The 25,805-nt window shown below is 43.2% G+C and overlaps 1 protein-coding gene across 1 annotated transcript; it reads left to right on the plus strand.

Annotated features, from left to right (window-relative positions):
• Positions 1–474: 474 nt before the first annotated feature.
• LOC124798644 (trypsin delta-like) lies at positions 475–13,974 on the plus strand. The gene is made up of 2 exons (XM_047262141.1): positions 475–654; positions 13,341–13,974. The coding sequence occupies exons 1-2, from the start codon at positions 482–484 to the stop codon at positions 13,942–13,944; spliced, it is 777 nt and encodes a 258-aa protein (XP_047118097.1). The 5' UTR covers positions 475–481; the 3' UTR covers positions 13,945–13,974.
• Positions 13,975–25,805: the final 11,831 nt, after the last annotated feature.

The following is a 25,805-nucleotide window of genomic DNA, read 5'->3' on the forward strand; positions in this document are numbered from 1 at the left end:
TGAAAGCTCATGAAATAAAGAAGACAGTGTGGATAGTATTTTTATTTTTCATTCTTATTGATGAATTTTCAACTCGCATATTCAATGAACATCTTTCTAATTCTTTTCACAATGGTACCGGAAAACCTGTATTTCGTACTAACTACTGATTTTCTCCCTTGTTATGACTGGCATATCTGTGATACGAACAACTTTGATGTTGGAACATGCGGCAGACCATGCGCGGAGCTTAGGATATGGATTGGTGTGGAGAGGGGTGATTGGGCGGGACTTGTGCACCGTCTGGGGCTGTCGCTAACGTTACGTTCCTCTTGCAACTGTTTCAACATCGTTAGAAGCTATGACACAATAAGACGGCCAGACAGAAAGCTTTTAGCTGTCTGAAGTGAGAGATAACGGCAAGTGGTCGGATGACCTTGGAGGGCGTGGCTTTATAAGCTGTGTGAGACACCTCCTGGCGTGCAGCCGCGCCGCTCCCGATATGCAAAAGTGTAGCTGCCTGCTGCTGCTGGTGCTGGCTGTGGCGTTCTGCCACGCCGGCCTTGTCCGTCCCAGGAAGGTCCCCAAGCTGTGGCGGCCTCGCCTCTCGGGCAGAATCGTGGGCGGGTCTGCGGCCAGCATCTCGCAGTATCCCTGGCAGCTCTACTTCGAGGCGTAAGCATTACAAGTTTCTGAAGTTCTGTCACCTATTGTGCACGTTTATTAGGCTACGTTTACGCTGAACCTCACTGTTAGCACATAGCCGGCACTGTCAGGCAACGATGAAACAACCCAGTCACTTCTTGGTGGCACAGTTACTCTGATGCGTTGGTGCACACTCCGCTGATTGCTGCGATCATCGGCACACGAGGATATCAGCCTGGGTTGTGTTTCGAGTAGCGACAATCGCCGGCTGTCCTGAAACTTGAGCGATTGATTGGCTTGTCCAAGATTACTCTAGTCAAGCCGTTGTCGAGTGGACTGCATCGTTTACGCTGCTACTCCGCCGCCATACATCGATATGTACAAGAAGGTGGCACTTGTCAGGATACCATATTTTAGCGCTCCTTCCTGTTCTATTCACTTGTGGAGCGAGAGAAGAAATGCTTAAATTTTGTAACACAACACCCGTCACTTATCTGGTTTTGGCGTGTGTTCATCCCAGGTAACTGATCAACAGAGAGTGCAAAACTGCTGCAATGTCGGATAACGCAAAGAAAGTAATAAGGCCCTGTGACTCCTGATTGAACTGCGGTGGTGGTGTTGGCATTAATTGGTTCAGAATTGATCCATTTTAATTAAAAAGAGGTGCATATTGATGTTATATTCAGCTATTGAACACAGATGCAAATGTTGCACATAAAATTAATTAAGAAAGTGACTTGGGATTTCAACTACTTGATTGAAAACAGATGCGGTCGATTAGCACGGAATTATTTTAACTCACGACCTTCAATCATCACATTACATGACTCTCCTAACAGGCAGTGGTAATAAATTGCGTTTGCGTGGAGTAAAGCGCGATAAATCAAAAGTAATTCCTATCGACTGACCCAGGCGTAATGCGAAGTGCGAGAAGAATTCTACAATACACGGTCCATGAAACCCTGGTGGAAACTTTGCCGACGTGATCCAGCAAATTAATCAATGGCCGGAGCGGACGCAATATCACCGAATACAGCGTGGCGGAGCGGTGTCGTTGTGCGGACGTCGGCCGACCTCATGGTGCTGCAAGGCTGCGCTCGTCTATTCACTCCTAGCTTTCTTGCTCAGTACATAGCTGAACCAAAACTTCCTATCTCCAAGCTCAATCGTTCCGTTTGCTAAGTCCTAAACTGCAGAGATGCTCACTCTTTCTCAGGCAAGCTGAGTAAAGAACGCTACGTCCGCACTCAAGGTAGGCTGGGAACGGAAGACCTCTGCGGAGACTTCTCACAGTCCGCTCCCCCGGCGGCCACGGTCAATTCTGAGTACTTCCCTGGGGTAAACTAGCCTCCAGTAAATCAACGCGTTTCCACAAAGCTTTCATGTCGTGTGAATTACTTTAGAACCATCACCCGACATTAATTATTCCAGTACGTCCATACTATACCCTCTACAAGATGCATTGCGCCTTGTCAGTCATTTTTGTTCAGCCCTACTGTTCGCTCAACGTGAGTTAGGTGATCTTTAATGACTTCATGTAAGGGGCATAGTTCTTGCCATCTTACAATTTCTCCGTGGGAGCTGCACTTGTCTAATCCGACCTTCGCGGTCTCCACAGGAGCGATACTTAGGGAGTTATATCACAGTTTCTTGATACCACAAAACTGGTTCTTGAAACTTTGAAAGAAGGCTTTCACGCGACATTCGCTGTCCAACTTCCAAGTGCAGTCGCTTTCCTCAGACGATGCGGGGACCAACGTCTTCGCACTCGACAATCTGTGTGACCAGCTGCACCATAAATGCTACCAGCGAGCACTGAGATGACCAGACTAACAAAGAGATGCGAACAGCAAGGTTTCAGCATAAACGTATGCTTAGGCTGTCTGCTACTTTCTGGCAGATCAAAACTCGAACCCAGAACGCTGCCTTATCCACGCAAGTTTCACCATCTGACCTAGTAGCAGTGTTAAAGATTTAAAGAAGAACCCGGAAAGGCAAGATTCCACAATCGATTCCTCATCCGGCATACATCTTTTATCTTCTAGAGTGTTTGAAAACAGGTTTTATTCTGCTATACATATCTTGATACTGGTTTTTTATGCTTTTTTATTCCCTATTTACTGTAGCTTTATTTAGCATTTTTCAAACACTTTGCGTACTGTACAATACGTCATAGATAACAGGCACTCAGTTATAGTTTACTTAAGAAAACGACTCTGAATATCTGAGAAACAAATAATATTACGAGGATCGTTCAGTAAGTAACGCCTCACATTTTCTTTAAGCCGTTAATATGCATACACAAACGTCCGTGTTGGTGTTTTACATTTGATGTCTGTTGTGTGCTCTGGTGAAGTTTCGAACCGTTCTGGGAGATGGTACAGTCGTAGTACAGCGTCAAAATGGCGTTTACATGCGACTCATATTACAAGAAGCGTGCTGTTATTGAATTCTTGTATGCAGAAAGAGAAACCGTAGTGAACATCCATAAATATTTGTGTACAGTGTAGAAGATGCTGCAGTTGATAGGAATACAGTTGAGCGATGGGTAAAGAAAGTTAAAACCTCAGGAAATGCGGAAACAGAGCTCCGTGATCAGCCACGCTCGGGAAGTCGTGTCACAGCCACTGCTCCAGACATGCTGACTCGTGCGGATGCCATTATTCGTGCCGACCGGCGCATCACTACTCGACAGTTGGCTCTACAGTTGTCGGTCAGCATTGGACTGCGTTTTCAATGGTCGAAACTCTCGGATATTCAAAGAGGTGCTCACGATAGGTTCCACGAATGCTCACAGCGGACCACAAGATTCAAAGAAAGACCATTTCATCTGAATTGTTGGAGTGTTTTGAGATCGGCGGGGAGGCCTTTCTGTCACGGATCGTTACGGGGGACTAAAGCTGGGTGCACTACTTCGCGCCGAAAACAAAAAGTAAGTCCATGGAGTAGCATCATCCTCATCCACCACAAAAGAAGAAATTCATGACAACCCCCTCTGCCGGAAAAGTCATGGTGACCGTCTTCTAGAATTGTGATGGTGTCATTCTCGTGGATGTGATGCCGAGAGCGTCAACCATCAGTAAGCGCGAAGTCTCTGAATAAACTCAAGAACCGTTTCGGACCTGTTCGATCGAACAAGAATACATCAGAAATCTTGCTCCGACATGATCATGCACGCGCATACACAAGTCTGAGAACCCGGGAGCACCCCGCCATATTGGGTTGGACATCATTGCCTCGTCCACTCTACAGTCCAGGCCTGGCACCCTCGGACTACCATCTCTTTGGGCCGCTTAAAGATTCTCTACGGAGAAGACACTTTGAAGATGACGATAATGTCACTCATGCAGTGAAAACATGACCAAGCCTACAGGGCAAGAGCTTTTGCCAGCAGGGAATACATGTTCTTCCACAACGTTGGCTCACTGCCATGGAGCGTGGTGGAGACTACCTAGAAAAATAGCACATGGACTTGACATGTTGATGTATATCGCCACCAAATTCTGACTCTTAACAATAAATACGTTCTGAGGAAAAATGTGCGGTAGTACTTATTGAATGATCGTCGTAGGATGTGCCGAGGCAGAAGAATACAATTCTTATCGAACTAACTTCCACCTGGGGGTATCAACTTCCTTCCTCCCCACCCCAGCTTTTGGTATTATAACCGAGTCCCAACTCGAAATTAACTCTTCAAAATACTTTAACAAATTGACATACCATACTCAGTAAAATAATTGTTATATACAGTAGAATTTGCCTGAAAACAAAACGGGCACTGGTCAACACTCAACAAGCATATCAACTGAAACTTATACCCCTTAGAGTCCCGTCATAAGAATCCCTACTTATATTGCAGAACCCCAAAGTAACCTGACAGATATAAGATAACTTATACGATAAGATCTAACTATACTGAAGAGCCAAAGAACTTGGTACACCTTCCCAATATCGTGTAGGACCCCAGCGAGCACGCAGAAGTGCCACAACACGACGTGGCATGGACTCGACTAATGTCTGAATTACTGCTGGAGGGAATTGACGCCATGAATTCAGCAGGATTTATGAATCCTTAAGATTATGAGATGGTGGAATCTTTTCTGTACAGTACATTGCAAGGCATCCCAAATACATTCAATAAAGTTCATGTCTAGAAACTATGGTGGTCGGCGGAAGTGTTTAAACTCAGAAGAGTGTCCCTAGAGTCACTCTGTGGCAATTCTTGACGTGTAGGGTGTCCCATTGTCCTGCTGGAATTGCAAAGTTCGTCGGAATGCACAATGGACATGAATGGATGCAAGTGATCAGACAGAATGTTTAAGTACGTGTCAATTGTCAGAATCGTATCTAGATGAATCAGGGATCCCATTCCCATATTATCCAACTGCACACGCCCCAAACCATTACAAAGCCTCCACCAGCTTGAACAGTTCCCTGTTGACACACAGGGTCTATGAGATCATGAGGTTGTCTCCATACCCCTACACGTCCATCCTTTAGATAGAATTTTAAACGAATCCGACCAGGCAACATGTTTCCAATCGTCAACAGTCCAATGTCGACGTGGACAGGCCCTGGCGAGGCGTAAAGCTTTGTGTCGTGCAGTCATCAGGGGTACACGAGTTGGCCTTCGGTTCCGAAAGCCCATATCGATGATATTTCGTTGAATGGTTCGCACTCTGACCCTTATTGATGGCCCAGCATTGAAATCTGCAGAAGTTTGCGGAAGGGTGCTGGACGATTCTCTTCAGTCGTCGTTGGTCCCGTTCTTGCAGGATCCTTTTCCGGCCGTTCGTGAAAAGTTCGTACGGGGAAATCGCCATTTCATTGCTACCTCCGAGATGCTGTGTCCCACCGCTCGTGCGCCGATTGCAACACCACGTTCAGACTCACTTAGATCTTGACAACCTGCCACTGTAGCAGCAGTAACCGATCAAACAACTGCGCCAGTCACTTGTCTTATAGAGGCGTTGCCAACCGCAGCACAGTATTCTGCCTGTTTACATATCCCGTTATTTGAATACGCATGTTTGTACCAGTTTTTTGGCGCTTCAGTGTATTAACCACTAAATGACATTGTTAAAATACAATACTTTAAATTTTTTGCATGACACTCGCTGGTCACGATTAAGGTCCACAATATTAAATCAAATAAATACAGCAAGCGCCAGCGTAAAACTTACGTCAAGACACTATGTCTTATAATTAGGATACACAACATTAACACTCAATACCTACAGTGGTAACGAGTTCATAAGTAGATGCCCCAGTGCCTAGATAGTTATGTCAGAAACGGAAGGAGCCGCCTGCGAGTTCTGAACAATTTGCTTAGGCAAGTCGAATGATACGAGTTCAGAAAACATTCCTCAAAACAGTCAGTATGACATCCACAATTTCGGTGAGAGAATACACTCGAACACAGCCTAGAAAAAAATAACGCACTTAAGTAACTGAAGAAACGTACCGCCTGTACTTAATTTTCCTTGTAATTCCGTGTATCCAATCACAAAAGATTTTCCATCGTTGAAGTTCAGCTCACATAATACTCCAAGGTATCGCACGTAATTACAATTCATATAATGCTGGCTACCAATCCAGATTCCAATACAAATAACCATAGAGCAACCTGCCGCAGAAAATATGGCCAAGAGTCAGACCGCTATCAAGGTACATTCCTGATATCTCCACCAGATAACCGCACCCGGCCGCTTTCAAGTACTGTCAACATCTTCCCGCTCATAGGCTCACAACAGACTGTTCGACAAGGCGGTTCGCGTTACTCTCCATAGTAACAAATGGCGCCACCGCACGGAACCCAATATTCTCGTGACAACCATCATGTGTCACCAAGAGGCACAGTGCAAAAAATACAATTGATCTTAAAGTACGATGACAAAAATATGAGATAGTGAGCAAAATGTTACGTTGTTACTTTACTAGTAGAGTGTATCTTGAATTTGTGTTCAGCCATTTACTATGGGGGGATTTTCACCTGCCTCGAGATGCCTGGGTGTTTGTGTAGTCATCATCAATTCATCATCATTCACGAAAGTGGTGAGATTGGACTGAGCAAAGGTTGGGAATTTCTGCGGGCGCTGATAACCGCGCAGTTGAGATCCCCACAAACCAAACATCATCATCCTCATTTACTATTGGGTTGGTGCGTGAGTTCTTAGCGTTCCTCCGCCCGCATCTCGTGGTCGTGCGGTAGCGTTCTCGCTTCCCACGCCCGGGTTCCCGGGTTCGATTCCCGGCGGGGTCAGGGATTTTCTCTGCCTCGTGATGGCTGGGTGTTGTAAGATGTCCTTAGGTTAGTTAGGTTTAAGTAGTTCTAAGTTCTAGGGGACTTATGACCACAGCAGTTGAGTCCCATAGTGCTCAGAGCCATTAGCGTTCCTCCATTAGTTTAATAAATACAACAGCTTCACATTACCGAGACTTTAATCATCAATAGTATATTCTCCTTCACTGTTTACAAGAGTCTGCCTAAGCTGTGGTAATTTTTCGTTTCCACGACTGTAGAAATCACATGCTTTTAAGACGAAAACCTCGTCGAGCCACGTTCGGAGCGCATTTTCATCTGCAAAGGACGTTCCTTGAATTTCGAGCGATGATGGAAGAGGTGAAAATCTGAGGGCACAGTATCAAGAGAATGAGGTGGGTGCGGAATGGCTTCTCAACTTACATACTGCATTGTGTTTTTTGTCACTCTAGCAGAAAGCGAGCGGGCGTCATCGGGAGTCGTGTCACTTCACGTAGTCTTCCTGGTCGTTTTTCTTGGATTGCGTCTGCAAGACATCTCAGTTGTTGACAATAAATTTCAGTAGTGATAGTTATACCTCGGGGAAGCAATTCGTAGCGCACTACAACGTCGATGTTCCACCAGATGCATAAGTTATCTTTTGTGGATGCGCAGTTGGGCAGTTTCTGCTTTGTTTGGGCTCAACCATTCCTTTTGTTCCTTTGTTAGTATAAAGACGCCATTTCTCGTCACCAGTAACGACACAGGATACGAATGGTCGTGTTGTTCACAAGCAAGCAGAGATGAATGTATGGCCATCTGTTGATTTTTGTGATCTTGGTTTTATTCATATACCAGATTTCCGAACCCTCCCCATTGCATGAAAATCTCGTACGAAGGTGGAATGACCGCAGTTCACGAGTAGAGTTCTGACACTCCACTCTTTTTTACATTCGTCAGACATCAGCAAAAACACCCTTTGAGTGCGTTAGCGTCACTAGAATAAATTACTGCGGGTAGGAGCGGACCCTTACTCTACGACAGAGCACATCGGTGTTTGTCTGTACAAGATTGGTTTATTTTCTGTATTGTTGTCAATGAAGCAGACTGGTTTCCATTGACTGTGACATGACAATTTCAGGACAACTGTCAAGATAACGTATTACGTCCTGATTCGCAGAAATATCACTGAACACAACAACATCAAATTTAAATAGAAGGTTCTCCACAAGTTTGTTCTTACATCTAGACAGTGAAGCAATGTCTGAGTTAGCCAATATTACGTCAAATCATCCGATTTCGCTTCTAAGTTCGATACTATTTAGGACGACAATCACGTCTACAGAGGATGGTTAGTTTTTGTGACAAGTTTTTTTTTTTATTATTGAATTTCAATTCCCCCCGAAGGGGGCGGGCTGGCAGCAGCTTAGTATGCCGCTCTTCAGCCTACAGACTTTGTTAGAAAGATGAAGAGAATAAATAATAAAAACAAGTGATAAAATCGGAGACTTAAAGAGTAACATGGCGAAAAGAAATCGTGGAACTTAAAACAAAGAACAGAGGGATGAGGATGCTAATAAAATACATGCGAAGCAGACAGGTAAAACAATAGACAGACAATTAAAAAACACGGCGACAGTCTGGATTCTGTTCGCAAAAGACATAAAATTCACACCTAGTGACAGCATGGTTTCTGTTCGCAACACCAGAAAGACGAACAACGCTGAATAGTCACTGGAACACTGCACTAAAAAGTTGGCAAATGTGACATACCACAGTCGAGAGCAGGTGGGGCGAAACTGGACAGATGATGGGAAAACAAAAAAGGGGGGAAAGGAGAGTAAAAGCGAAGGGGGGAACCGGGAAAGGAGCTGATGGAGGATGAGGACCCATAAGAGGGGTGGGGGGCGGACGCAACAGGGAGTGGGGTAGGCAGAGGAGGGGAATACAAAAGGACTTGGGGGGGGGGGGGGAGAAGGGAGGTAGGGAGAGGTTTAGTGGGGAGAAAACAGGGCGGAAGGGGGGAAGAGGGAGCCCAGGGAAAGGACAGAGGAAAGGAGGGGGAGTGAGGATCAGAGTTGATAGGAGGGATAAATGGAGGGAGAGAGGGCATCGTCCGGGAGGGGGAGTTGATGGAAGCCACCTTGGGAAATGAGATGTATGGTGTAGAGATGGAGGGTAGGGGGGACACAACGGTGAAGACGTGGCAGGGGGCGGGGATGGGAGAGGAGAGGAGCAACCAGAGGGTGAGGGGATTCAAGACGGCGGGAGATGTAGAGGGTGCGGATATGTTCGAGGAATAGGAGCAGATGGGGGAAAGGAATGAGATCATAGAGGATCCACGTGGGGGACGGGAGGTGTATATGGAAGGCGAGGCGGAGTGCATGACACTCAAGGATCTGTAGGGACTTATAGAATTTGGGGGGGGGCAGATATCCAGGCAGGACTGGCATAACAGAGGATGGGACGGATTAAGGATTTGTAGGTGTGGAGGATGGTAGAGGGGTGCAACCCCCACGTCCGGCCAGAGAGGAGTTTGGGGAGTCGGAGGCGGTTGTGGGCTTTGGATTGGATGGAGCGGAGATGAGGGATCCAGGTGAGGTGACGGTCAATGGTGAGGCCAAGGTAGGTGAGGGTGGGGGTGAGGCGGACAGGACGTGCGCAGACAGTAAGGGAGAAATCCAGGAGCCAGAAGGAGCGAGTGGTACGACCTACGATGATTGCCTGGGTCTTGGAAGGATTGAGTTTCAGGAGCCACTGGTTACACCATGCAGCAAAAAGGTCAAGGTGATTCTGGAGAAGGCGTTGGGACCGTTGGAGGGTAGGAGCGACGGCGAGGAATGCGGTGTCATCAGCATATTGCAAGAGGTGTACTGGAGGGGGGGTTGGGGCATATCCGCCGTGTACAGGAGGTAGAGGAGAGGGGAGAGGACAGAGCCCTGGGGCACACCTGCAGAGGGGTAGAAGGTGTGGGAATTGGCATTATGGATGGTAACATAGGAGGGGCGGTGGGAGAGGAAGGAGGCCACCAGATGGATGTAGTTCACAGGAAGGGCGAGTTTAAACAGTAGACCGGGATGCCAGACACGGTCGTAGGCCTTTTCGAGGTCAAGTGAGACAAAAATGGCGGAGCGACGGGAGTTAAGCTGGTTGTGACAAGAAATGCAAAAGATTAGTCAAGGTTGCTCGTGTTCACAGTGGACGCAAGCTTGTGATCCAATAATTTTACGCCTCTTCCAGCGGCATTTACCTTTAGTTGAGATGTGTTGTCAGCTGCATCGCTGCTCTTGCCCTCTGAAAATCCTATAAAAAGCTAATCAAAATCTTTACTGATTTTGACAGCTGATACAGCCCTATGTTTCTCGTTAGGCGAGAAAACATGCACTCATCCCTAGTCTGGAATAATGGCGATATACACGCCCATAGATGGAGCAGTGTGTATACTTCAACGTCTCCTCAGTTCTCGCAAGGACAATTACCTACGTAGCTGTTTCATTTCTCCACTACCGGAGTTCAACGACTGTTCAGCTGATTTCTAGTTGAATTTCAGCCAAAGTGAACGCAGTGTTTACATAAAATTCCTCTTTTGGCGCCATGCAGGGCGTCATGCGTCCTGTTCTACGCTTGACGCTGATTCAGAGGAGAGTTCTCGAAGTTTTCGGTATTCTGTCTTTCGTATTAAACTCTCCCCCCCCCCCCCCCACCCTCACAGGAGCTGTGTCCTTTCGTGCTTCGCAACACGGCCTTCTAAGGCAATGGGAGCGTTCCTTTCATCTCGTGGAAATTACCCTGGCCAATCGCGAATGGTGTACCTTCAAACTGCGCCATAGTCTAGCCACTTCTACTCCTTCAGAGATTATGGCAGCCAACTGGATATTCTGTTCCCGCTCCTGACGCCTGAAAGTTACACATGTAAATCACCATGGACCTTTCACATGATCAGTAAATGCTACTCTCTTTTAACTTCATCTCATGGCTGTTTGTATCCATCTGGTAATTTCCCAACTCAATTTTCTAAAGAATTTCTCTGTCACAGGCAGTTCTGGGCCATCAGCTGCACCCTTCGATGTATTGCCTGGTGTGTTCGCTGTCTCCCTCGCCACAGGTCACCCCTGTTAAAAGCCTTTCTTTGTATGCGGGCCATGGCTGCGCAACCTGAGACCGTCCCATACTCAAGCGTACCTTCCAGCAGACATTAAAAAAAAAAAAAAAAAAAAAAAAAAAAAAAAAAAAAAAAAAAAAAAAAAAAAAAAAAAAAAAAAAAAGAGGTTCAAATGGCTCTATGGGACTTAACGTCTGAGGTCATCAGTCCCCTAGAACTTAGAACTACTTAAACCTAACCAACCTAAGGACATCACACACATCCATGCCCGAGGCAGGTTTCTAACCTGCGACCGTAGCGGTCGCGCGGTTCCAGACTGTAGTGCCTAGAACCGCTCGGCCACCCCGGCCGGCAGATTTTTTTAACGTTTTTGCTCATTGACATGTAGGACGTGGGTTCGGTGTGTTAATATTGTCGAATCTAGTGTCATACCTTTTTGCATTACACACCGTACATTTTGATAGGCAAATCTACTCACTATCACTGAAGTATGTCATGTGATATATCAATCTACTCGTTACGACATATAAAATCTCCTGTATGGGGTGACATTAACATTCATTCTAGTTGCCATCTTACACAGTGACGTGTATCATTGTGGATTAATGCGTTTGAACAGTCTTCATCAAACCCCGGATGTCATTTCGAACGATCCTTCTTAAAAGGAAACAACCATTCTTTTGATGTGCTCTGTTCAATGGCGTTATCCTCATTAATATTTCTGCCTGACTCCTCGGCTATCAGCCCTCTATTAAACTTAGACAGAAGATCATATCGGTGATGCTCCGATTTCTTCATGTAGCACATCATTTCCTAGCGTCCATAGCTCCACTCATTCTCACCAGACTACAAAATAACAATATATAAACTCAAATTTCAAAAGTGAATTACAAACAAAAAAATTACAATCCATAAAAAAAGCCACAGCAACCGAAACACCAGTACGCAGAACGAAAACACTATGAACTTACGCACCAACCAAATACACTACTGGCCATTAAAATTGCTGCACCAAGAACAAATGCAGATGACAAATGGGTATTCATTGGACAAATATATTATAATAGAACAGACATGTGACGACATTTTCACGCAGTTTCGGTGCATAGATCCTGAGAAATCAGTACTCAGAACAACCACCTCTGGCCGTTATAACGGCCTTGATACGCCTGGGCATTGAGTCACAGCTTGGATGGCATGTACAGGTACAGCTGCCCATGCAGTTTCAACACGATACCACAGTTCATCAAGAGTAGTGACTGGCGTATTGTGACGAGCCAGTTCCTTGGTCACCATTGACCAGAAGTTTTCAATTGGTGAGAGATCTGGTGAATGTGCTGGCCAGGGCAGCAGTCGAACATTTTCTATATCCAGGAAGGCCCGTACAGGACCTGCAACATGCGATCTAGCGTTATCCTGCTGAAATGTAGGATTTCGCAGGGATCGAATGAAGGATATAGCCACGGGTCGTAACAAATCTGAAATGTAACTTCCATTGTTCAAAGAGCCGTCAATGCGAACAAGAAGTAACCGAGACGTGTAACCAATGGCACCCCATACCATCACGCCTGGTTATACGCCAGTATACATGCTTCCAATGTGCGTTCACCGCGATGTCGCCAAACACGGATGCGGCCATCATTATGCTGTAAACAGAACCTGGATTCATCCGAAAAAATGACGTTTTGCCATTCGTGGACCCTGGTTCGTCATTGAGTACACCATCGCAGGCATCGCAGCGTCAAGGGTAACCGCAGCCACGGTCTCCGAGCTGATAGTCCATGCTGCTGCCCCAAACGTCCCCACCTGTTGACTCATGGATCGAGACGTGGCTGCACGATCCGTTACAGCCATGCGGATAAGACGCCTGTCATCTCGACTGCTAGTAATACGAGGCCGTTGGGATCCAGTACGGCGTTCTGTATTACCCTCCTGAACCCACCGATTCCATATTCTGCTAACAGTCATTGGATCTCGACCAACGCAAGCAGCAATGTCGCGATACGATAAACCGCAATCGCGACAGGCTACAATCAGACCTTTATCAAAGTCGGAAACGTGATGGTACGCATTTCTCCTCCTAACACGAGGCATCACAACAACGTTTCACCAGGCAACGCCGGTCAACTGCTGTTTGCGTATGAGAAATCGGTTGGAAACGTTCCTCATGTCAGCACGTTGTAGGTGTATCCAACCTTGTGTGAATGCTCTGAAAAGCTAATCATTTGCATATCACAGCATCTTCTTCCTGTCGATTACATTTCGCGTCTGTGGCACGTCATCTTTGTGGTGTAGCAATTTTAATGGCCAGTAGTGTAGTACCCAACGTACCTTACATCGGACTAGAAGTAACTTGCGGTTGCTGTCACTCAGGAACGGCGCCCCATGCGGAGCGTCCATCATTAGCAGCAATTGGGCGCTGTCGGCGGCCCACTGCGTGGAGGGCGCGTCGCTGACCAGCCTCCAACTGCGAGCCGGCACCTCGACCAGGGGCAGCGGCGGCAGCGTACACTCCGTGTCGGGCGGGCAGTCGCACTCCAGCTACAACTCGGCCACCGTCGACTACGACATCTGCGTGCTGCAGGTGTCCAACGCCTTCAGCTTCGGCTCCAACGTGCAGGCCGTCTCCCTGACGTCGTCGGAGCCTTCGGCGGGAACCTCCGTCACCGTCACCGGGTTTGGGGCGCTGAGCTCCGGCGGATTGTCGTCGAACCTGCAGGCCGTCACCGTCCAGATCATAGACCGCAACACGTGCAACGCCGCTTACGGCAGCATCACCTCCCGCATGATCTGCGCCGGCGTCACGGGCGGAGGCAAGGACGCCTGCCAGGGAGACAGCGGCGGACCTCTGGTGTCAGGCTCCACGCAGGTCGGCATCGTCTCGTTCGGCACTGGATGCGGTCTGGCCGACTATCCAGGGGTCTACGCCAACGTCGCTAATCTCCGCTCTTGGATCCAGTCTGCTACCGGCGTGTGACGAGACAATAAATAAACACTTTTAATAAACCATCAGGTTGTACTTTTCTCAAGCAGAACCAGCTCAGTATCACAACAAATATTCCCTACACCATGCTTTTCTAATACACAAACATAGGTCACTCAGTACTACGAAAAGTATCACTTCATCAATTATCTGCTTTCTTTTCACGTTCCTTGCCTGATAAAACATGGTCAGTACCCACAATATTCAAACAATGTCTAAAATTTCACTGGTTGGAACGTGCGCTTTCATCACAGAAGAAGGTAATAACACCGGTTTCTCTGTGAATATCGAAATGGCAGATATCAAGTAAATCAAGAGAGAAGGCGCATCAAGACTTGTTAAAATACCTGTGCAATTTTACACAGATTATGGAACAAGCTTTGTTTCTCTTCTACTAGCCTTTTATTGTAGTTCACTGCAACGTTAAAATCAATATGAGAAACGTGCACTCCATTCTTTTATCGACGATCTTTCGTTTGACAGGTACACATAATTATTGGCGAGCATCGCTGACATCAGTCTATTGTAGAATTCTAGAACAGATCTACAGATGTATGGTCCTCGTACTATTATCATCCATGAGATGCCCAGGGTTATAAACAATAGTACTGATTTTGATATTGTGCTCCTTGATTTCCAGACAGCATTCGATACACATCATAACTTTCACATAGTAGACGATATACGAACTTATTCAATATTGCATCAGCTTCGTGACTGGATTCAGGAGATACAACCCGACAGAACTTTGTATGATATTAACAGACGATATCATCAGATGTAACTAACTTCGTGAGAACCTCAGAAGAGTATTATAAGCCATCATTGTTCACGATATATGCAATAATCTGGAGGATGAAGTACGAAGTTCCGTTAGGCAGTGTTGAATGAATCTTTTGTATAGGAAAGTTACAACATGAAAACCGTAGAGGAATGAAGGCCGAGCTTCAGGCGATCAGCTCTTGGCGCAGAGACTCCCAGAGTTAATAAACGGGCACGAGAAAATACACTGCACATAAATGGGCAGCAAGACCCATTGTCGTGTCGGTATGTATAATCCACTATAAACAGTGACTACTGCGGTCTGGGAGTAATTGCCCGGAGCGACCTAAAGCAGAAATATCACATAAACCCAGTTTTGGAAGAAGAAGCAAAGCAGGAATTCATTAGAACAATGCTGGGGAAATGTAATTCATCCACCAAAGAAACTGTTTGGCCAGTTCTTGAACACTGTTCATGAATTTTACATTCTTACCAGGCAGAGGTAATACAGGAAGTAGGAAAGGTCCAACGAAGAGCCTTACCTTTCGTTACAGTTTCGTTTAGTAAGCACAGAAACGTTACGGAAGTGCTCATCAGACTCCAGTGGCAGACACGGAGAGATTTACTGTTAAAATTCTGCGAGTGCCTGTTTCAAACAGTCTCACACTATACGGGGTGTCAAAGACATGGCAAGAACGATTATTCGAAGCAAAACAGTCCAGTAAACGTGGGCTCTAAAATGCGTACCTTGAGGGGTATGAGTACCTCTTCATCTTCGATCGTGTGAACCAAATCTTTTTCTAGTGCAAGCTCTTTGCTCTTTTGCTTTCCGTATTTTGAGAGGTAGTAGTTGGATGAAAACGTCCATTAACATGGGCTCTAAAGTGCACATCTTATGTGCTATGAGCACTAGTCCATCTTCGCCACTGTGAAAAATTAGGGCTCTTACGGAAACTTACCAACGCTAGTTCTTCCGACACAGCAATCGCGAACAGCGCAGCAAAAAATGGCAACTGACAGCGGTGCCAGGAATGCCCTACGCTGCAAACTGCAAGGTGGCTTGCGTGGTAAAGATTAAGATGTAAGTGTAGAAGATTGAGTATTTGCCACAAGACTTTTTCTCAAAACCTGGTAAGCGAGAAAGATCTCTTTGATCTGTCCGTTACGCGGTACGGGTTTACTCGAGTAAGCGTGAGGTCGCTAAATCGCTGTGACGTGCTGGCTCTAGACTTTTGAAAGTAGTCGCGACGTTTCCCTGATACAGGGAAGTCTACAGTAGCAGACTTTGGCAGAGCTAGCGACAGATAGGCGCTCTTCACCAAACAGTGCGCCTTTGAGTGAGTTAATTACAACCCCTCTGCCGCGCCTACGTCACTGCTGTTGACCACCCGCATCTCCAACAGACACTTGTGGAAAGGCTATCACTCTGGCGTTCTTCCAGAGTATCTGGCGCTGGGTTGCTTTCTCTGCATTCTTGCATTGTTACAATCGGTAGATACAGCAATCACGTGTTTCCCAAGATATGATACCTTGATGTGATGTCAAGTGGAGACAGATCCACAACAACTGAAAAATGAATCTAATATTTTTTTATTCCATTGCAGCATTTGTGTTATTGGTGTAACCGGATTCGTTCAGATGCTGAACTTCTTCAGATATACATAAAAAAAATTTAAAAACAAAAGATTTGTTAAATTTCATCTTACATAACTAATTTGAAACATACGATAAATATACCAGTATATATTAAATATAATAGTGTATACAACCCCACTGTCGCTGCAAAGCAGTACCTCATTTTTGAGTACTGTGTGCAGCCTTCGTAAGTCACTACTGTACGTAAATTTGTGGACTCACATTCAAATGCTGTGCATACTTTATTATACAGATATGTCGAGCGGCACCAGCGCTCGACCTGAGATACGAAAGAGATATTTCTGTGCACATCATTGCACTTTGTTTTTCAGGAGATCCACGATCATTGAACATTGGAAAACACGGCATACCTTGAACAACTTAGACAACTGCTAAAGACATTCAAAAGCCAAGATCGCATAAACATTTCTTTACTTAAAACAACCGATTTCGACAGGTTTTGCTGTCAGCTTGAGGTCTTAAAGAATATTTTTGTTATGTAACGTGTTCTTTTTAAGTTGGACCTCAGGCCAAGTTGTCATGCAGATAAACTTCAAAAGAACTCGTTTCATGTTTCATACAAAAATATTCTTTAAGACCTTAAGATGACACAAAGTCCATCGAAACTCGTTTTATATAAATAACTTTTTATGCGATACTGGCTTTTAGTAAGTAAAACAGGTCACTCCTTCTGTCTTCTCAAAATGAGAAAATTCAACGAACTTAGGTTCAATTTGTGTGTATTGTGTGATCTTATTTATGTAAACAGATGTGTGTCACATAGCCTTAATTTTTGAAAGCGACAGTAAAGTACATTCCTTAACTTCACTGCTGACGTCCTTCAACATTTAAATTCAATTACGTAGTGAAAACCGCGCACGTACGTGAAAATGAGCTTTGTTGCTGCATCAGTACAATTAAATGCATCTGACAGTGAATTTAGCCCTTCTTTTTGAGCAATCATTTTCTTTCGTGTAGTGTTCCATGACATCCATCATGGGCATTCTTAGAATCTGCTCACGCTTGTGACTAATAGCCATATGGAAGTCACATTATGAAGGTCCACATTGTCATTAGCTCGCACCTTGAATTAGAATGCTCGACAATCTTTTCAAGGATACACCAGACGGACTGGTAAGAAGAGCTTTGTTAGGTCTATGAGCAGTTCGATACCCTGACAGAGTACGATTACGCCTCATGAGGTGTCTGAAATCTTACCTGCGCTAGATATGCACATGGCCACTCATCATGGTGCACATGTGCTAAAAGATCGTCCTGTCAGAGTTAGTCAGAGCCAGTGACTGGATTTGTTATTATCAAGTGATCTGACTGCAAGTCTGCGAATACGTACTCTACAAGCTATCACAATGTGAGGTTAGAAGAGGATCATTTACGGAATGGGAAATAAAACACTAAAGGCTCAATGTACACTCATCATGCTTGCATGGACACTGATAGAGGACAACAATGGCAAAAAATTAAAGCACTGCACTTTGGACTAAGTTGCAAGCTCATACAGAACAGATAAATACTGATTCCGTGACAAGTTACTTGATGAAACTGTGGAATGTTGTTCCGAGAATTTTATGTGGGTAATGAGAAGTAACAGGGCGTTGTCAATGAGCACAGTTATTGCACTGAATGAATTTCCTGCCACACATGTTGAGCGAAAGGCATCAGGTGTCTACCAGTGTTGGTGGAAGGTGTCATCGTCGTTATCTTTCTCCTCGACAACAGTTATATCTGGATTTACGTTTGAATCGTCACACGAGGCGATACACGACTGCTGATACAGGGCAACTACAGCGCAAATTAGGACCAACGATGCAGCTACAATGTGCACTTGGACCATCCCTATACGTTTTCAAGAGTCTGGGCTTTGAACAGAGACGTCACTCGCCAAACTTCGTAAACGACAATACTGTACAACCCGCTGTCTTGTTCCTGATCTGCACCTCATGGAATAGACATTCTTGCTCGTCCCCTCAGCATAGTCTTCTCCTGGATCGTCCTCTATCTCTGTTTCCACTCATCATATAATCCGACATTGCCTTGCGAAGTCGAATATTCTCCGTTCTTTGAAATGATTGCTAATTTACTTTCGTCTCTTACCTGACTTTAAAAATAAAGTTTTTAGATGGCTCCACATACGGCCTGAAGTTAATTTTATTAACTTTATACTACATGCTTTTGTCATTATAAATCTATGTCACAGACAAGATATTTGAAATTCGATACTTCTTCCAAAATTTTAGTTTGTAGCACCATCTTTGAACTGATTGGATACTTTCGCCTGAAAGCCATGATTTTCGTTTCGTTTACTGGTATTTTAAAAATACAAATTTACATATCTTATTTAAATAACATGTAGCTCTGTAACTGTGTCTTCTCTTGTACTTAAAGCATTATTTGATGGTCAACAAATGGATGAGCGTATGAATAGACTCTGCTTCCACAAGCAATGTACATTTATTTAACTTGTCATCAATACATGTGTAGGTGATAAGCTACACATGTATTTGCTAGAATCTTTATAACCAAAATGGAGGAATGGTGGATAGCCCTAATTTTCTAATTTTCAGTTTACCCAGTCAAACGACTTATCAAAATCTATGGCAGCGAGATGTTTTTCCAAATTCTTTTCTCTTCTTTTTCCTGTCATTTGTCTAAAGGGTAGGATATTATCCATGCATGATCTCACGTTCCAAAACCATTTCGTTCTTCTCCTTTCAGAAAACCTGCAATAGTTTTGAAACTGTTACTGATTATTATTCTTATGGCGTAAAGTCAAGCGCCCGCACGCCAGTTGGGAACTATAGAGGAGAGATGGCTGTGAGAAGAGAGCGCCAGTAGCACACTGACTGACCCCTCTCCAAGACGAAAAGCGACAGCAGTGCTGAGGAGACGAGCGCCTCGCCCAACTTGTCACGCCCCAATTCTACAGCAGCTTGAAGACTTGGAACTTGGATGGAAGCGTCACTTGATTGTACTGTCTATGTAACACGGACTTGAGAATTGTTGTACTGAAGAGATTTCTTATTTTGTCTGTCGCCCTTTGATTGCGACACATCTGTGTAACACAAAGTTAAGTATTGTAATCTTTTCCTCATTGATACTATTTGTCTTAATGTTGTCTAGCGATCCGAAAAAGAAGGTTTCCTAGACGCCCCATATTTGAAGATATCCTGGATTTAACAATTATAGTACCGATTTTACATTCTATATTCATGAGACTAATTCCTCTATAACTTTCCCAGTTTTTACGAGTTCCTCTTTTGAATACATTTTAACTATAGCTGTTGAACAAGACAGAGGAGTGTTTGGCAATTTTTCCAGCATTTATTGAGTAGATAAAAAATACTTAATTTGCATATTATACCGATACATTTAACAAGTTATTACGTTATATCCAATGTTGTTCACTTATTAACTTTGATCTTGCACTGTATTTTTTCTGATTTCTTTATTTGCTTAAATAGTTTACATCCAATTAGTTGTCTACCTGATAACCCACGCCACTCTTTCGCATGAGCCTTTCTGGTTATTTTCTTGACAATTGTTCATTTGCTCTTTTATAATCCATAGGATATATCTGTTTCAGATATATCTGTTTTACTTTGTAAATATATTTTGCATACTTTCCGTTTTCCTTCAACTGCTTGTTTTTCCTTCTTCAATCCATTTTCTCAAACCCTTTTTTAATTATTATCTTTCTTTTTTCCTAAAACGTCCTTTGCAATTCTGTAGATTTTTCCCAGTCTTTATTTACATCTTCATCACTGGGTGGTCCCGTTAGATTCTAAGTTTATTTACATAAAAAGTTCTTAAACTTCCTTCTTGTTGGAGATACACTTATACCGTTCTTCACTTTCTTTGAGTTTTTGGTTTTCTTCCTCCATTATGCAAAAAAAAAAAAAAAATGGTTCAAATGGCTCTGAGCACTATGGGACTTAACATCTGAGGTCATCAGTCCCCCAGAACTTAGAACTACTTAAACCTAACTAACCTAAGGACATCACACACATCCATGCCCGAGGCAGGATTCGAACCTGCGACCGTAGCAGTCGCGCGGTTCCGGACTGAAGCGCCTAGAACCGCTTGGCCACACCTCCATTATGTGATTATTTTGATTTTTGAACAAGTGGAGCTGGTTGAAGGATGCAAACTATCTCATATTCTCTACATTTTCATTTAATGTTGCTTCTCCGAAAGTCCTCACAACATCTGGAATAGGTGCTTTGCCTGATCGAGTATTTAAATCTATTGATAACCAGTGAGTCACTCTTGATACATTTATTTATTTTATAAGACTGTTTTATCTCTACCTTTTACCCTTCTTCAGGAGTATATACCGTGTAAGTAGCCTGTTTATGTGTTTGTGTGGTGGCAGCGCTATGTAGCGCTCTGCATTAATAACTCTGACAGGGCCGCGAGCACTCTGTAAGAGACTCTGTGGCTGGTTGGACTCGCACTTGGAGGTGAACAGCCAGCACTGATGGAAGTTGGGAGTGAGTATTCAGCGGTGATGGAGGTTAGAGGTTAATAATTAGCAGTGTAGGAGGTTTGGTGTATTAGCGCGAGCGGACGGTCTGAATGTGTATCCGTCATGGGTATTTATTACTGATGATTATATAATTTTTTTGAACTGGTTGTCATTTGATTATGGTAAAATCTGCTAAATACATTGTTTGCTCTGCAACAAAATCTTTCCTTTCCTCACCACATGCCTATTAGTAGTTTGAACCTTGAAACACGTATGTAACATAGCAGCGATGGCGAGGCATTGTAGCATCTGTGACCAGAGAGTATGCGCTTGACCGCGCGAGTGTTGCGAGCGGTTCTCAGTCTGTCAGTCAGTCGTTGCGAGTCTGTAGCTCTGTCTAGTTGAGAGCAGTACTCTGTCAGTAGTCGTCGCGTGCAGTACGCTAGTAGTCGTCATGCAGAGCAGTCGGTCAGTAGTAGCAGCCCAGTGCGGTTGTGTGATGTAGGCGGTCGGCAACACTGGTCAAGATGCTGAATGAGGTATACTGTTAATTAATATAATCATTAGATAATGAAAAAATTTGTTTATTGTAATTAATTTCCAACAAATGCCCCAATAATAATTTTGATTTCAAAAGCATTTTTTTTAAATTTTATTGTTTATTGAACTAAAGATTTAATTGCACTTCCCCTTTCATTCCACTTCCGTTAAAGAAAAATTTCAGTAAAATAAAAAAAAAAGGAATATTATGATTTGCAATGCAGTTCCTCCAAGCCGTGCGGAAAGATAAGAGCAGAAATGTGACATCCATTTATTCTGAGGTAAGACTTTAATTCTGATTGTTTTGCACAGGGCCAAAGACCGATATTTCGGTTTAATTGAATTTTCTTGTCACTGAATGGACTTTAATTTTTTTTATGAAAAACTTATACTTAAGTCAGATTGCGATTCTCACTTTTATTGTCATTAAATTTAATTGCTAGGGAGGTTACGTTTGGCTCCCATTTGTATTAAGTATTGTCTTTTCCTTTTAAATTACGGTGGGGAGGTTACACTCGGCTCCCATTACCATTTCTATTAAGTATTGTCTCATTTTCCTTTTAAATTACGGTGGGGAGGTTACACTTGGCGACACCCAGTCCAGGATCGAATTTCGTTGAGAGTCTTTTGAAAAACAGTCAGATATCTGCTCTTATTTGCTTAAGTATAATTAGGATTTGGCGCTACGCTTTTACTAATATTGTGACTTTCTTTCTACAGGTCAACGGCAATTCATTGCTCTATTGTATTTGTGTGTTATTTTTTGCATTGTGCTTCTTTGTTCTGTGAATATTTGTGACTATTGTAAAAATGCCGCGAAAGACTGTGAATAGTGTATCGCGAGGTATTACGAACGAAATTACCGGCTCAAACGACTTTACCGATAGGACATGTGACACGCAGTGTGATGATGACAATCCTGCGTTCACTAACAATCAGTGCATTACAACCATTAATGATGACTTTTACCCTAATGATGAACAAACGAACTCAATTGTCTCGTCTGTTAATTTGACGACAATTGATGACGCGGAGCGGTCTATAGTAATGAGCGCTGCCGAGCTTAACACACCCGATTTAGAAAATCCAAGTAATGTACAGACAAATTTTTCTAATGAAAATGGACAGTGTACTGAAAGTACGACGGATTTATTTAATTCCGAAATAGTGTCTGACAGTGTACATTTGACTGGCAAACCTTTTTCTAAAATGCAGAATGACCAAATAGTCGCACAAAACGTGACAATTGCACATATACCACCACACAGTACTGAGAATACAACAGCTACTTTTGGGTGGGATCAAGTTATGGCATTTTTACGACAAATGAATGAAAAACAGAGTGAAGATTTCAAACAACTTAGGGAAGACAACAAACACTTACATGAGAAACTTGACAATAATGACGAAAATCTCAAACAACTTAATGAACAGGTCAGACAACAGAACGAAAAATTGGACGACAATTCCAGACAGCTTAGTGAACAAATTAGAGCCGTTGCCGCGCAGTGTCATGACACTAAGGAACAGTTGCGCGTGGAAATTGAAGCTTGTTCACAAAAAAATAGCGAAGAAATTAAGTCTGTTGCGCAAGAATTAAGGGAAATGCAAACAGCCGCAACAGAAATACTCAGAGACGAAATTAGCGGAGTCGCTAAACAATGCTCTGAAAAAGCTACACAATTACGCGACGAGTTTAAAGCAATGACGGTAGAACTTTCGCGCACAATGGACGCAAAGATAGACGCGAAATTCGAACAGCAGAACACTCAGATTAACGAGCGCTTTAATCAGCATATACAAAACAGTGACACGCGTTTCCGCAAATTTATTCAAGATCAAAACAAAGTCAAACGTCAGGTCATGGAAACAATCACTGCACAAAGACAAGAAGACAAACGTAAAATGTTCGCGAAAGCGAAGACATATGTAGACAATAATATTGCTGCTGTGTCCGACGAAATTAATTCCATCAAACAGTCGAACACAGAATTACGTGACGAAATTTCTGATCTTAAATCAAAAACAGATACACACACAGTAAATATTCAAACAGTGACAGACAGATTCGAACAATTAGATCTAACACAGGATTGCGATGTCATCAAAGCTGATGTTAAAAAACTGAGCGAAACTACGCGTAAGTTGCAAAAACAGATTAATGCATCCGATTCTAAAACCGATGATCAGGTTAAAATACTGACTGAAAAATGTGATGAATTGGCCAGTCGTATTGATGTTATCGAAAATACTAATGACAATAAATCAGACGATACTGCACCGGTTTCATTTATCCAAACACCTGAATTTCAAAATTTACAGCAGACAATTAATGAGATCGATTCGTCTAATAACACGTTGCGTAGAAAGTTATCGAGTTTACAACAAGAAGTAACAGAGATGAAAAGTATTTCAGTTAATAACTCAACACAGCAGACGCCACTTAGTGAACATTTGTCAGACTTACGCAGCGCATATAATGTGAGCAATTTACAGCAACTACGCGACTTAAAATCCGAAAAGCCACGCGACTTAAAATCTGAAAAGCTACGTAACTTGAAGTACGAAATGACACAGACAAACAAATTCACACACAAACCTGAACGTGTTCTCAAATTCAGTGACGAGAGCGTTGATAATAAGCAATTTGTATTTGTAAGAAAATGTAAAGAATTTAATAATGACAGCGTACAGGTACACGCTTTGCACTGTATACGACAATTTATCTTGGTACATTCACCGCTATTACCTGTAATGCAAAAGCTAGCTTTGAACCTGAGGCGACAATTTGTTATTGTATTTTCATCAGCATTGCCTGTAATGAGGAAACTGGAATTAGCATGCAGACAGCAATTTATTTCTGAATTTGTACCGCCATTGCCTATAACACAAAAGCTAAAGATTATTTGCAGTGCGTAATAGACCTCAGGGGATTCATTACGCTTTAATGAATATGTGCCGTAGCGAGCATAGGGCCCCGAGCTGTAGTAGTGCTGTTTCATCTTTAGTTTTCTGCACTGCTTCCTTCTCTTCTACTATCCTTTATATCTGTCAAAACTGCTCTTTAACTATTGCTCTTTGTAGTATTAAGAAACGAGTAATGAAAACCCGATGTGACAAACTTTTACCGAATGCGACAACTTTCATTAGGCACTCCAGAATCACGAGAACTTAAATAACAGATAAAATCGTAATCATCAGTATGTGTAAAATTAACAGCAAACGCATTTTTTGGGAACAATAGACCTTTTCACCGCAACAACATGAAAGTCAACCGCTTAGCATACGTAACCAACAATGCAGTCTACAAGGTCAAGCAAACTTTAATGTTTCGCCGCGTGCACGTATAGTCCCAGCTCCAACAAATAGTAACGCATGGCAGCAAAGAAATAACTACGTACAGATAATACACTGTTTCAACTCGTATCGCAATGCGCCGTATAGAAATTACTATCATGACAGACGTAAAAATGATGAGCACAATTTTCAGCGTACATTTAATAACAGTCGATCTTATGAGCAGCAACAACATCAGCAACAACAAGTAATCATGAATGAAACAGACAATAGGTGTCATCTATAGCGTAACACGTCAATAAGAAATAACAGAGCAGTTCATATAGTGGATATGCCACAGCATCCTCCCGTAAAATAAATAACGGAACGTACGATAGATTTTAACCAGATACAGCACAGATTGCATATTACAATAACACAAGCCCTACCTTTGACACGCAAAATGTTGTTCACGAAAATGTAATTACTTTTGACGATATCAGAGACACTCTCTTGCAGGAAAGACCAGTTATTCAGAAACCATTTCACATCCTGTTATCGAAATTAAAATTGGTTCATCGAAATTCTCAGCAGTAATTGATTCCAGATCACCAATATCAGTAATAAATGAGGAGACTTTCAACGAGTGCAACAAAGAGAATACCTATCCGACATTACCTTTAGGCAAAACAAAAGTGAAAGGAGCAGTACCGAGTAAAGGAGTAGACGTTAAATTACAGATGCATTTATTATTTTGTATTGGAGGTCATACTTTTCACTCTAATTTTTGGATTGTTCCTTTATTGACAACAGACGTTATTTTAGGTACGAATTTTCTGGTACAACACGACGCAGTTATTGATTTTCAGAATTCTTATTTAATGTTAAAGGATGAAAATGTACAACTTGCTTTAGAATTTCAGCACTCACTATCTGCGGAAGAGCAAACAATTAACCGCACAGAGGTCATTTCCGCAACACGTGACATAGACTGTAATCCCACATTGTTCACGGATACGTACGTACACAACTATAATACTCCAGACGAAGTGGACTACGACGTAATACAAATGATTTCCGATAAAGTTAGACAAAGCAGTGCAACTACAGACGACGAACGAACGCAATTACATAAAATTCTTTTACAGCAAGCTCCAGT

This window comes from Schistocerca piceifrons, chromosome 5, assembly GCF_021461385.2.
Source record: "Schistocerca piceifrons isolate TAMUIC-IGC-003096 chromosome 5, iqSchPice1.1, whole genome shotgun sequence".
Taxonomy (NCBI): Eukaryota; Metazoa; Arthropoda; class Insecta; order Orthoptera; family Acrididae; genus Schistocerca; species Schistocerca piceifrons.

Coding starts and splice junctions, on each gene's coding strand:
- LOC124798644 (XM_047262141.1), top strand. CDS start 482: ATGCAAAAGTGTAGCTGCCTGCTGCTGCTGGTGCTGGCTGTGGCGTTC. Junction 655..13,340: donor TGGCAGCTCTACTTCGAGGC/GTAAGCATTACA, acceptor GCTGTCACTCAG/GAACGGCGCCCCATGCGGAG.